The 13,987-nt window shown below is 43.4% G+C and overlaps 1 protein-coding gene across 1 annotated transcript in view; it reads right to left on the bottom strand.

Moving 5' to 3' along the window:
* Positions 1 to 13,161, bottom strand: part of col6a1 (collagen, type VI, alpha 1) — a 22,856-nt gene extending 9,695 nt beyond the window's left edge. Inside the window, exons 1-25 of the mRNA XM_031855268.1 lie at positions 12,847 to 13,161; positions 11,856 to 11,985; positions 11,131 to 11,331; positions 10,883 to 11,042; positions 9,316 to 9,426; positions 9,207 to 9,227; positions 8,355 to 8,375; positions 8,200 to 8,244; positions 8,015 to 8,068; positions 7,807 to 7,851; positions 7,394 to 7,420; positions 7,257 to 7,283; positions 7,085 to 7,129; positions 6,922 to 6,975; positions 6,256 to 6,318; positions 6,107 to 6,169; positions 5,949 to 6,002; positions 5,822 to 5,857; positions 5,661 to 5,723; positions 5,327 to 5,389; positions 3,336 to 3,398; positions 2,599 to 2,661; positions 2,449 to 2,499; positions 2,328 to 2,363; positions 1,989 to 2,051 (exon numbers count right to left, since the gene is read on the bottom strand). Of these exons, the coding sequence (XP_031711128.1) occupies positions 1,989 to 2,051; positions 2,328 to 2,363; positions 2,449 to 2,499; positions 2,599 to 2,661; positions 3,336 to 3,398; positions 5,327 to 5,389; positions 5,661 to 5,723; positions 5,822 to 5,857; positions 5,949 to 6,002; positions 6,107 to 6,169; positions 6,256 to 6,318; positions 6,922 to 6,975; positions 7,085 to 7,129; positions 7,257 to 7,283; positions 7,394 to 7,420; positions 7,807 to 7,851; positions 8,015 to 8,068; positions 8,200 to 8,244; positions 8,355 to 8,375; positions 9,207 to 9,227; positions 9,316 to 9,426; positions 10,883 to 11,042; positions 11,131 to 11,331; positions 11,856 to 11,985; positions 12,847 to 12,934 (1,647 nt within the window). The 5' untranslated portion in view covers positions 12,935 to 13,161. The remainder of the gene's footprint in view (positions 1 to 1,988; positions 2,052 to 2,327; positions 2,364 to 2,448; positions 2,500 to 2,598; positions 2,662 to 3,335; positions 3,399 to 5,326; positions 5,390 to 5,660; positions 5,724 to 5,821; positions 5,858 to 5,948; positions 6,003 to 6,106; positions 6,170 to 6,255; positions 6,319 to 6,921; positions 6,976 to 7,084; positions 7,130 to 7,256; positions 7,284 to 7,393; positions 7,421 to 7,806; positions 7,852 to 8,014; positions 8,069 to 8,199; positions 8,245 to 8,354; positions 8,376 to 9,206; positions 9,228 to 9,315; positions 9,427 to 10,882; positions 11,043 to 11,130; positions 11,332 to 11,855; positions 11,986 to 12,846) is intronic.
* Positions 13,162 to 13,987: the final 826 nt, after the last annotated feature.

Here is a 13,987-nt window from a genome sequence, read left to right as displayed (position 1 = left end):
CTCCTCCTTCCCCCCCCCCCCCCCCCCGGCCCCCCCCCCCCCCCCCCCCCCCCATCTTAATGTCTCATGATTTCAAGTCAAACTGGTAACGGTTATGTCCGCTGCACTGTTCAAAAGAGTAAACGGCCGAGTGTAAAACTTGTGGAAACAAACAAGTGACTGTTCAGAGAGAAGAACATACCGGACTGTTAAAAGAGAAAAAAAAAGAGTTGGATGAATGTCTCTGGGGATAAGTGGAATGTAATGGATTTGATTTTTTCCAACGAGGCGATCTTATTATGCATTTCTATGAAGGACACATGGAACAGCAGCAGGGATATTTTGTGAAAGGAAACAGTTTGACATTTTGGTATATACGCTTTCATATCGAGAGTTAGTTGAGACGATTGATACCAATCTCAAGTCAAGTTAGTTAGCTTAGCTTAGCATTAAGACTGTAATCAGGGGGAAACGGCAAGCCTGGCTCTAGAGGTTACTGCTGCAGGCCAATAAGAAAGTAGAGCAGATAAACTAGCGTAAAACCACAACTTTTCATTTGAACACTTTTTGTATGAATTGTACAAGAGATAACGTCTTTATTAGTGAACTTTAGAGTTGCAGGTAGACTGATTACAGACAGAGCTAGGCTGGCTGGTTTCCCTTGTTTTCAGTCTTTATGCTAAGCTAAGCTAAGCTAAGAAGAAAGTGAATAAGTGTATTTCCTAAATAAACTGTAAAACGTTTCCTTTTAGCAAAGGTGCTGGCAACAGAATAACATATGTTTCACCAAAGGTGCATCCCAAAAAAAAGTAAAAGTGGAGCTTCATTTGAAGACCATATGGGTGATTTTATAGGTTTCAGCCCATTTACTTTAGATTCCTGGTGAACATTTTCCAAAGCTTAGCTCTAGTTCATAGACTGATTGAGGCGTGGTGTTGATTATTTATATTTCCCTGAGAGAAGCAGTCTCGATAAAGTCAATGGGACAAAACAAACTTCAAATTGCACTTACAAGTTTGAATTCAAGATGATATGGGAAATGTTTTGAGTTGATGATACAGCACTTTATAATAAAGTTGAGGTTTAGGGTCCTTTAACGCAGCTGTAGAATCAGTTACAGAGGTCACTAGATGTGTCCTCCATACTGCTGGCACTACTCAAGCACAAGCAAAATATGGAAGAGGTCAAACATTGGGGCGAATTATACTCGCACTGAGAGCACACATCTAATCCCGCTCTGTGCTACAGTGCCACAAGTTATTGATGAGTGTTAAACTGATCTGACACTGTAAATCCAAAGCTTAGAACGTGCGACTCATCTTGAAGAAAAGAGGTCAGGGTGCACTGACACACTGAGAGAAAGTACAGACACGTGCAGAAATGTTTATGCCACGGAACATGAAACCTTGGCAACGCCATAATTTGAATGCAAACATGAACCTGGGGTTACAGTGTTCAAATGGGCACGATATATGGACACACAAGTACAGTTGCTATGCACACTCCCTCACACACATATACACACACACACGGACCAAAAGAGGGATGCAGTCCCATCATCGTTTCTGCTCATTTCCTGGTATCCTTGACAACGACGTATACACAGCTGCATCAGCTCAGAGCCCCCTTCCCCAAAGACAGACACACACACACAAACACACACACACACAAAATGTGTTCACATCTATTTAAAAGCGCATTTCCAGCTGCAGAACAGAAGCCGAGTGTGCGGGCGAGATGGATGGACTAAGAAAAAGAAGAGTAAAGTATCTGAGGGGCTAATGCAGAAAAACAAAATGAAAGACAGAAACTAAAAGAAAAAAAGTTATTATATTAACAAGTGTTAAAAGAGACCGATAAAGAAGAAATACGTATGCGCGCCGATAAAAACGAGACATGTGACTCACATCCTGTAGGCGCTCTCTGCCAAGGAGGAATTGGGGAAAGATAAAGTGAGATCAAGAGCGAGGAGCAACTGCAAAAAGGAGAGAAATCAGAGGCAGACTCACATCGCGGCCTGGATCTCCGCCGTCTCCGTCATCTCCTTTGGGTCCAGGGGTTCCCTTGCCACCCTGAAGGTCACACAGCAAATGTCAGAGGTCATAAGGCGTGACGGTTGATTTCACACTGTTGGCCGTGAACTCTAAACATGGACGCCCATATTCAGTGTTGACATGTAAATGTAAAGTAAACTAGGTAGGCCAACCTAATTCAGCTTAAAAAAAACACAAAACTAAAAGTAACTCATTACATTCATCCAGAATATTTCGGTTGTGAACACATGTTTGCCCAATGTCTGATTTCTAATACAAGTCCAAGTTAAAATAAACATTTGAAAGAAAACTTACCGGCTCACCAGAGTCTCCGCGGGACCCAGGATAACCCTAAAAAAGACATAAATGTTCAGAATCAAGTACATGGAGCACAGCGTGTCACACATCACATGCATCAACTACCGTTAACCCTTACCTGGAAACCAGGACAACCCGCAGTTCCGTTTCCTGGCACACCATCGTCTCCCTGAAATGAATAAAGAGATACACTTACAGATCCACCCGCATACACAAACCTCATGGCAGAGAATATGATGGATGGCACACATCTGTCTCCCACACTCACCCTCCCCCCAATCTGGCCTCTGTCTCCCGGAGCTCCTTTGATTCCTCTCGGCCCTTTGGGTCCCTTGGTGAAGAAAGGAATGATTGAGATTAGATCAGAAACGTGTGAAATGAGACGCGCCATGTGTTTGTTGAAAAAGTTGCTATCCTAGCCCTAGATTGTGTAATAATGTGTGTAATATACATGATTTATGATAATAACAGCTTTTTGATTGCTGTTGGTACAGTAAGCTGCACATTTTTACGGATTTTGGAGTTAAATCAGCGGCATCACAGATGAAGCTGTAAAGTTGCTTTTTAAGGTCCCTGAAAACAAAACTTCATGACATCAAATATTCATGACTTAATCACAGTTTAAAAAACATAATATAAGTTAAAATATATTTTTTTTATGAAGTGAATCATACTCCAACACTTACCTAACCTTCATGGGAGTTGTTTGATCAGATTTAATTAACAGGGACCAAATAACCTCACCAACTGTGATCAGATTCTCATTCGAACGTCGCTAAATCCTGATTGTATGAGAGTATGTGACATCACAGTTTTCCAACTGAGCGACGCCCACTTGAAATGAAGAAAGGAGGTCTGATGAAAGCACTATTACAAACAACTTCCATGGGAAATAACCAGAGCGGTTCTAACTTGTGTTCAAGTAGGATCCTATCACTAAAAGCAAGAATTGAGTAGATATGTTTCCGGGTCCTCTGAGCATAATGTACGTCTTGTTGGACTCACTTCTGGTCCAGGTGGGCCTTCATCTCCTCTGTAGCCAGGAGACCCGGGTTTCCCAGACTCGCCCTGGAAACAACACCGTTAATGAGACACCGTTAAAACACTCCAACAAAAATAACCACATAAAGCAAACTGAAAAAAAAAAACCTAGCAACGGGCTTTGACAGAATTTTCAACCAACACAACCTTCAACACAGACACAAAGTCCTGCCGCACATTTTTCAAGATTTTTTAATTAAATTTGTTTCAATTGTATTCTGTTCATATTCTAAACTAAATAGATTTATCCACTGCTACATTTGCTAACAACTTTTGAACACTTTTGACTCTTTGGCATAAGTAAACTGTTTGATTTTTTTTTTTTACTGTCCTTTCTAGTTGATGGTTGCAGGACTGTTTGATCTCACTTGTGGTCAGAGGTCCAACAGACCTGTAACGACACTCAACAGGCACAGTGTCCCGTTCACCCCCAGGTCTGAGCCCAAGTCCACCCACAGCATAATGTGGAAAAATGCAAAAAGGTGGTCAAGGGCCTAAGAGACGAAACCGCGGTCACTTCCGTATGACGAAAGCCTAGAAAAATATGACACAGCTACAGTAGGTTGGAAAATGGTGATATGGCGTCGAATTTGGCCTGAATTTGATGAATTTGCAGTTTATCAGACCACAAATGAGACAAGAATTACCTCTTTGCCAGATAATGAGTCTTTAACACTCAGATATTAGCCATTAGCCGGTTTGAAGTCAAAGTTTATCACAATTTTTAATATGTTGAAGGTGAAACAGTTGTTTGAAATCAGATAAGAAGATCTGTCTGACTCACACTTTGTATCTAGTGCATTTGACACATAATTTATAGAATGGAAAACAAGACGGAGTTAATAGACGGAGTTTGCTTTTTCTGGCAAACAACAGCTGGGTCCAGCTGCTGCAAGAAGCTCCTCAGTCCTGTCCTCACAGTGAGGTCACACTGTTGAAATGGAACAAATCACTTTAATGTATTGATGAGTCTGTAAAGGAACGTTTTAAGAGTTCCTGGAGGCTATTTTTGAAAACTTCTGTTCAAGGCCATCTGTTTGCCCCCATTTCCAGTGTCTGCTGAGCTGGGCTAAATCAAACCGGACTTATCGATGTACTGGATAGACAGAGTTGAAATGAATAATGCTCTTCACATCTGACTCAAGTTAAGACAGAAGATAAGAACATTTGCATAAATGTCACAAATGCTTCTTTCCTTTCAAGTCAACACTGACCAAAAAGACAGCAAAAACATTGCTGACATGTTAAAATTAAGTGCTGTACACATTTAAAACAGTGTACTAGGCCTCGTTTAACAAGTGCAAATGAAGTCCAGCACAATACTGCATGTGAGGATACAACTTTCCTGAGTGTATGAGGTAGGCCCAACGTGTCAGTTATTGCATGTTTTCGCCACTGTTCAGTTCTTTACTATCTATTCAGCTCTGATGAGGAGAGGAGGCGCAGCAGAAAGCACAAAAGAGCCATTGAAAGCTCTGACATCACGGAGGTAACCACAACTAATGCTTGTAACGTATTATTATTATTACGCTGCCTGGTGCCTTATTAAAGAAAACCTTAGTGAGGCTTTGGCTCGAGCAGACGGAGAGAAGAACTGAGTCAGAGGGGAAAGACTGAGTGCTGGTGTTCCCGGGAGGAGTACGACTGAGAGAGGGGCGATGGAGGAGTGGGCAGCACTCCGGGGGCAGCAGCCAAGTTCGCCTCTGTTTAAGCTTCTGCCCAATGCACTCCCCGTCAACGCGAAATATGGATGCACACGCACAAGTGCTCACACGTGCGTGTGCATCCACATTTCGTCTGACTGGAAAAAAAAGGTTGCTGCCAGAGAGAAAAGTGGGTGGTTCCTATTGGGCCTGTGCCGCCTCCTAAAATTCCAAACAACAGGCTTATTAAAGGACAGTGGTGCTGTAGCTCCTGTGTGAGTATGTGTGTGAATATATTTGCGTGTCTCTTACAGGGTCTCCATTGCCGCCAGTTGAGCCCTCCCTCCCCTGCTCTCCACGGGGCCCTGGCTCCCCCTGGCAAGGATAAGAACAAATGCATAAAGCTACAGGCATTCACGACAGTAACAATAGACATATGAAGCAGACGAAGCCAGGTTTTAAACAGTAGGAGTACATGGGGAATTACTTTATAAAAACAGTTTTCCATTAAGGCCCGTGTAGTTGAAGTTAACTCAATTCAACTGCCAAACAATATTTCCCATGAATTGCTAAGGAGGAGGCACTAAAATCAGATAGACCCTGAGGGACTACTCTTCATCCTTCCTCATCGTCCTTATCATCTTACCAAGTCTCCTCTTGGACCTCTGTTTCCACGGGAACCTTGCTCGCCCTTCTCTCCAACTTGTCCCTACAAGGGATTTTAAAGATGTTAACATATATGTTGGCGGCTGTCACACACACACAGACACACACACACACGCAAAAGGCAATATTGCTCCTATTTACTCCTTCGCCGCCAGTTCCACCCGGTCCCGGTACGCCCTGAAACACACACACAAAGCAGGATGTTAGACAGACCGTTTACGAACACAAAGTTGATGCTTCTGCCGTTGTCGGGAGCTTCATCGCTTACGTCGTCGCCGCGCTCTCCTTTGTCCCCGTTGTTTCCGCGAGGGCCCGGCTCACCCTGTCACAACACAGACATTTGCACGTGTATTATATTCCCTGCTTCGTTCGAGGCACTTTGAAGATCTGCCGCTTGTCATCGTGATTCTCTTTGCACTGATCTACCTGAGGTCCCAGTGGGCCATAGTTTCCAGGCCTTCCTTCTTCGCCGTCTTTTCCTGAATCTCCCTGAAACAAGCACACGTTGCCTCATTACAGACCACCAGAAGGCTATTTGAAATCTTCAAGAGCGCATGTGTTATTTCATATGTTACTTTTCCTCCTTTCAGTCCATAAGGACCAGAGTCTCCCTTTGGTCCAGAATCTCCCTGCAGGCCCTGGAAGCAGAAAAACACAGAGACCGTCTCTCAGTACATGATCACAAGCAGCTGAAGCCACAACACTCAATCTCGGAGGCCCCGTCGTGCACGTACGCACATGTACGCGCGCTTGTTCACAGTGCGACTATATGGCTTCATTTAAACAATCTGACAGCAGAAAATGTAAACTCCGCAGTGATTAAGAGCTAAGAGCTTCAGTCCGCCTGCCGCAGAGCGCAATGCCGGTCCAGGCCCCGCCGAACCCCGCATTCCTAAACATGCAACTGTGGCTAATGGCTAATCTGTAAACAATGTGGCTGAGCCTCAGGCAGCTACGGATGTGAATCGTCTGAGTATGTCTGTTCAAGAGAGAGTCTCAGACTCCAAAAGAGAAAGATACAGAGAGAGAGAGAGTGTGTCCTAACTAACACATACACATCTGTGTATTTGCAGTTATCAAACCTGATGTCATTGTCAGAGTGAGTTAACGTCTAGTGATTCGTTCCCATCTGGTTGTGATTCAAACTGTCTTTAACGTGTGACAGAAGCATGAGCGCAGTCGAGGACAAAATGTGGGACAGTAACGGTGGGATTATTCTGAGATCGAGATATAGTACTCACGTCTGATCCGGGAGATCCTTTACAGCCGGCAAGACCAGCGAAACCGTCTTCCCCCTAATAAGGAAAACCAGAGAAACGTCTCTTCAAACAACTTTACCGAATCAACAAAAGAACAGCCAGATAACCAGAGATGTGTCGTTGGATGTTCGGGTCTGTAACTCACCTTGCGTCCATCAATGCCATCATTTCCCCCGTGACCTTTTTCTCCCTGAGATTCAGCCAGAGATAAAGAGGATGGAAAGTGACAGGGGAAGAATTTAACCATTAGCTTTCAGAGAAATCACCGACAGGGGATCAACCCTTTGAAGATGAGATAGCTGTGAGGAGGGTCTCACCTTGTAGCCTTTGTGTCCTCTATCTCCCTGCAGATTGAAACACACAACATCACTCAGCCATGGCCATGAATTAAACAGTACGGCAATCCAAGAGCATACACTGAATCATAAGTATACGTTTTGTGCTCTGAGAGTACCTTGACTCCTCTGCCACCACGGTCTCCCTGGAAACAGAAATACACACGTCAGAATCGTCATCATTACACGCAGCAGAGTGATCAGTGAGGTGAGGTGAGTAAAGTCTTGCTCAGAGTCAGTGATCGACTAAACAACATGGAACATTTTAAAAACTTTCAGGGCCAACACACGGAAGTGGCTGCAGACAAACCTTCCAACAAAGGAGGACTGGACTGCAGTTCTCAATGAAATGAACTACATGGAGAAACCGACCTTGATCTGAAGACCACAGTACGAACAATAAGTAACTGGGAAATGTGACTTTATATATGTACCTATAGGATGTAACCCATTACATGCGCCACTTAAAGACCCTGTGCGTGTTCCGGTATTGTTTCCGCCCATGTCAACTCATTCATTAAGTGCACTCTACCTTCATCCCACTGTAACCAACAGGACCAGGATCTCCAAGGCTGCCCTGTAACATAGAGATAGAAACATTAGATAATCCGAATGAGACTTCCATCAAGCCTGCATGACAAATCTAAAGGAATGTGATGATTGTTTTGTCCTTTTTTTCATGCATGTTTGTGTGTTGGGGGTGGTGGTGGCTGAGGAGGATGATGGTGGAAATCACCTACCATGTTGCCAACATCTCCTTTCTCTCCTGGCATCCCTGGTCTACCTGTTTCTCCCTGTAGAGGGGGGGGGGGGGGTGAGACAATGTAAAGTTTGGTACATTTGTGCATTTTGGTGCAATTTCCTGACAACCACCTTGACTGCAACTGAATGCTCTGGGTGCAATGCTTTTTATATTGTATCACACCTTAGAGCCGAGATCTCCCATTGGTCCTTTAACCCCTCCTGGAGCCTGCAGACAAAACAACAAAATACAAAAAGTAAAACAACCGCTCAAAGAACAAAAGAACAAAGCTAAAGAAGAATTTATGTTGGCGATATGATAATGAATGGCACACTTACATTGCAGTCGAAAGAGCAACACTAAGGGGAAAAAAGAAAAACAAATATTAACATCTTAAAGAAGGAAAGGTGTCTCTATGTCTCCATATATGTAGACGATTTTGGTGGTATGACACATGGGATGACCCAATGTTTTCTGGTCTGATGACAGCAGGGTTGAGCAATTTGTCCAATGTTTAAGATAGAGCTGCAGTGATTTTGTTGGAGATACAAAAGTAAGTAACTTTGTGAATATCATTGCAATCTCCTTTCAGCTTCCTGTGGCAGTCCTGAGTGACCCCGCCTTGTTTCCTGGGTATGAGAGAGTTTACATGGCAGTGGATACCAGCTGTAACAAGACGTAATACTGAGAAAGAACAAGATGAAGGTAATGACGTCAAAAAAAATTCAGACTCTCTAAACATCTCAACTACATTAAAGTAAGATTTATTGCACAAAATAAACACCTCGAGTAGCCGCAAATAAATCCAGCCTGTTTAGTGGGGATTTGATTTGTAAATATTTTCTAGCCATGACATTCAGCCAAAATATTTGACAATAATTTTGTCTTATTCTAAGTTGCATCAGCAAAACTCATCGTAAACACTTCTGCTGTTTCGTTTAAAAAAAAAGGAGAATGAAAATTCCCTTTGTTGAAACAATTCAGTCAGCATGAAAAATGTCAAAATTTAAACATTGCAAAACAATTATTGATGACATTTTTTAGCCATGTTGCCCAGACCTAAATTAACGCAAATCTTTTAGATCTGCAGTACAGTAATGTATGCACATTTGCTTACTCCTCTACATGTAGATGCAGTTAGCAAACACATACAGAAAAATGTAATTGACTTCCATTCAAAAGCAGCTTACCGTATCCTTTGTCTGGTTTGTCTGGAAAAAACAGAAATAAAACAGAGTTAGTTCAAAATCCAAATGTTGAACTCTGTTTATGCAGAAGAGAGGAGAGGAGTATACATACGATCATATCAATGATGGTTCGAATGGTGTCCATCTTGGTGGCTATGGCGGCTGTAGCAGTGAAGTTCTGTCTGTAGGCCGGGCTTGTGGCAATGACTGACAGCCTGGTCTCCTGGAGAGACACAAGACACAAACATCATCAGCGCATTGCTGGAAGTAGCAGCTACAATACACTTTCTGGTAAAGAATAGAATGATTGAGCTTTAAAAGACTATTTCTGTGATATTATGGTGTTTTGTTTATACGATCCCAATCAGAGTCTGCCAATGTTGTCGCAAGTCTTGCTGCTATTAGACACAACAGATATTATCTACTGATGGATTTCCAGGTAAAACAGGAAAAACACCTGCAAAAGGCTTGTTAAATCAATCATCTAGTGACTGGTTTTAGGTCAGCTTTAGGACTCCAGGCAATGTGTGTAAAATACCGAATAACCTGAAGAATGTGGAAATATATACAGAAATAAACTGCATTCAAGCTGAGACAAATTCATGTGTTCAGATCAAAAATGAATATCTGTGGTCCGAGTTAGTGGTGTGTGTGTGTGTGTGTGTTCTTGTATCTTTCTCAGAACATTTTTTAAGCTTTCGACCATGTGAGTAATGACATTCAGGAAATGTAGGTAAATGACCCTCAACTCACTTCACTTTACTTTCACTTCATCTCCCTTTAATGTCAACACAGACAGTCTGCTCGAGGGCAAAGACTTGGTTTTAGGGTTCAGGTTAGAATTAGTTTAAGGTTAAAGAAGTTCTGTTAAATAATTCATTCCAAATTTTAGCTGATGCTAATTCTGCGTGTGACATCAGCAGTCTGAGTCAGCCAGATCAAGTTGTACAATTAAAGATAAAGTGTTTTTAGTATAAAACTCCCTTGTTTGTTTCTGAACTGCATTTTTGAACAGAGCAAGGACTCTGGATTTTATCCACCAGCTCTTGCGTTTGCCTATAAGTGAACTACCCCAGGGGCAGCATGACGTATACACAAGGAGGATGTGAAGGCGGACTAGTGGCGAGATGATGCTTCGAGGTCCCATCTTAACCACTTGTTGGCAACCGCCAGTTTTAGGAAGTAAAAGCTTAAAAATGTATTTATTGAAGTATTGCATATAGAAGAAATCTTAAGCTTGTGTTAACCACATACTTTATTTCAGGCATCAAACCAAAAACCCATTCAAAAAACCCATTGACTTTGAGACAAGGAAACCGGAAGTGCAAAAATGCTGACTCATATCCAGGTTTTAGGACGTATTACTGCAGCACTATATGTATATACTGTATTAGGATATAATGAAATAACATAGTAGTTTATGTTCAATTTACATGAGTAGATAAGCTGGTAGATAAAGCATAATTGTGTATTGTTTATGAGAAGGTCATCTGCATCATCAGGACTGTGTGGATTTGGTTTACTCAGATTTTATTGACAGTGACCACACAACCCGACAACTTTGATCAGATCTGATTCAAGCTTGCAAAATCCTAATTGGTGCCCCAAAATACATGATATCACTTTTGTCAAACTGAACACAGATACAAATTAATTACAAATGTGTGTGTGTTTTGTACCTGCTGGTCAGGTGTGACGGCAACAGCGAACACTTTGACTCCATGTTGCCTGGCTTCGTTAGCAGCCTCCTGCACGCCTCCACATGGCTCTTTGTAACCAGTAAGAGGATGACCGTCAGTCACTACCACGATGTACTTGTTTTCATGGTAGTGCGAGCCCCTGCATGCAGACACACAAACAAACACACACTCAGAAATGGCATCCCTCTTCCTATTACTTCATCTGCTGAAGTGTATAGTATCATTACCCAATGAGCAGCTGACCGAGCCCCGCCTTGATGGCACAGTCGGTATATGTGCCCTTGCCGATGTAGCTGATGGCCTTGATGTCAGCCTTCAGGGCCTCGCGATCTGTCCTCATGTCGCTCAGCTCGCGTACGAGTTTGACTTCGTCACTGTAGTGCAGAGCTCCCGAGTTCCACGTCAGGGTGCGGTCGCATCGGTGGCGCCTGGTGTTAAGCAGAGTAACGGTCATCTAATAGTCAACACATCCCTATGCAACGTGGTAAAGACAGGCAACGGTGGAATGCAACTAAGTACATTTCTCATTACTCCAGTACTGCACTTCATTACAGCTTTAATCTCACTGTACTTAACTTAAGTATTTCCATTTAATGCTAGTTTATACTTCTACTCCACTACATGTCAGAGGCAAATACAGCTTCAGTTACCAGTTAAGTTTTATGTTACGTGTATGTATATATATGTATATATATATATTTGTATGTAATACTTAGTACTTCTGTTATTTCACTTAAAGAGTAACACCAGACTGAAACAGTGCCCTCTGTGGCTAAAAGTTTCAATCCATGATGGGCGTGGTTTGTTGTGATGTCACGGTGTCCCAGAGTACACCTAGACATCACTGCAGCAAAGTGAGAGGTTAAACCACTGTTAAGTTACTCTTTAAGTTAGATTTTGTGATTCTGTGTGTGGGCGTGTGTGTGTGTGTGTGTGTGTGTGTGCGACTTACATTTCCTTGAGTTCATTTATGAAGTGATTGGTGAATTCTGTGATCTGGTCAATATAAAAGTTGGGAGGTTTCTGTCTGAGGGCGACACTCTCAGATGTATCCAGCACAAAGAAAAGGTCAACCGGACAATCTGCTCACAAAACAAACAAAAACAAACAAAGATGGCTGTCAGCAAATCTCATTCATTGAACAAGGTCGCGCCGAGATGGTAACCCTTGATTTGCGAAACTCTCGCGAGATGCTTGAAGTTAGGCATTGACCTCGAATGGTCTTGGTTAGGATAGGTTGGCGGGTCGAGGGATATCATCTAGACAAGACAATTGAGTAACCATGAAGCTAACACAGTGTTTATGAACCATCCAAAAGGCTTTTACGATCAATCATGCACCCATTAATTCAAGTGATGTCAGCCCAGGTATCAACACTGCAGGCCTACACTAAGCCAACATGATGCTGCTTGGAGCATCCTGCAACCACATTGGGTGTCATTTGGCTGATCTATCCATGTTTATACAGGTGGACAGATGCAGGCCTGCCGACCCGTGACATGGCTGCCAGCGTGCACACCTGTACTATAACTGTTGCAGGGCACCTTGGCAGGGAAGCAGGTGCTCTCACCTGCTTTGGTTCTTGTCCACATTTATCACTTTGGCATCCACAGCACTGGTAGTCTGCCTTACACCCTCAACCCTTGCTATTCAAGGCCATTGACACAACCATAGGACCAAACATGGGCCTGCTCACGGTGGGCTAGGCTACTGTTATCCTCTGCAATTACATTCAGTTGTTATTGCATCTATGCTGCTGATTTGTGAGGCTCCTCAGACTTCGGAAAGTACGTAACCCAAAGACAACGAACATCTGGACTAGCTTTGGCAGCAATCATCACTTCAGCACAGAAAGACCACCGTACATGCAACATAATGACATTAACATCAGATACAACATGTATAAGTACTTGATAAGTACTTCATATTATCAGCAAACTTACCCGAAGACATTTTTTCTTTTTGGTTCTGCGTTTGCGCTCCAGCCAGGAAGACGCACAGCAGCGCGAGGAGACCTCCAAGAGTCTCCATGGCTAAAATGCAACAAAAAAATTAAACTACACTAAACACAGCACCCCAATCCCCAGAAAAACAAACACTGAACCACTCCGGCACCTCTAAACCGATTTGGTCAACTTTTGGTGATCCAGCGCTCCGCCGCAGTTTGTCCGAGGAGAGCGCGCAGAGGAGGACCAGAGCGCACGATGGGGGAGGAGGAGGAGGAGGAGGAGGATAGAGTTCACGCGCTTTCTCCGGGAAACGGTGAGTGGGAATAGACTAGAGCGCGCACAGGCCAAAAGTTTACACAAAATCCCAGATATGCCTGCTTCCTTAAAAGGTCCACAGGGACATGGATACACAAAAAATAAACAATAAACTTGCTGACTGTGAGGGAGGCTCCAATATGCACGGATTAGGTTTTTCTCTTTTGCAGGAAAGAGAGTGCACGTGGAAACTGATCTAGATTATGTTTCAATAGTTTCATGACATGTATAATGAGAAATCAGAGAACGCTTTGTTGCCAAATCCGTTTTTTAAAGTTTTATGAGACCTACTACATGCCATGCAGAAAAGGAACAGCACACTGGAGTAACTTCATCAAACTTAATGAAAAGCAGCTAACACATCTTGGAAACATTTTGTATTCTCTTTCTGTAGAAACTGTGGGCGGAGTTTGAATACATCTGGTTCACTTCGGCGTCCAGACCTGACCTGAACATTAAAGCAAAAGAGGAAGAGCAGGAAGAGGAGGGGGGGGTTCTTCTCTCCTTTCTCGCTCGGAAGCAGGAAGAGACACAGCGCCACCTAGTGCTCCTCGTGGGCGCAGATCTTGGAGAGCACTTCGGAAAGAGTTTCGGGGTGCAGTGAGGCGCTTCCACGGGAGGACGCAGAGAGGTGGAGGCGTTGAGCGTTCATTGGGTGGTGGTGGTGGTGGTCGTGTGCACAGCTCAGACTGCGGGACTGCAGGGGAAGGTCTGGCCTGGACTCAGATTTTCCAATGAGATCACAGTTCCAGGGAGAAAAAGCTGTGCGGAGACGCAGGGTGGGAGGAATGGAGCGGGGGGGGGGGGGGGGGGGGGGGGG

Source organism: Anarrhichthys ocellatus, unplaced genomic scaffold, assembly GCF_004355925.1.
Source record: "Anarrhichthys ocellatus isolate YVR2014 unplaced genomic scaffold, GSC_Weel_1.0 scaffold15, whole genome shotgun sequence".
NCBI classification, from domain to species: domain Eukaryota; kingdom Metazoa; phylum Chordata; class Actinopteri; order Perciformes; family Anarhichadidae; genus Anarrhichthys; species Anarrhichthys ocellatus.
The sequence above is the reverse complement of the archived record's forward strand: the minus strand, read 5'-3'. Positions and strand labels throughout refer to the sequence as shown.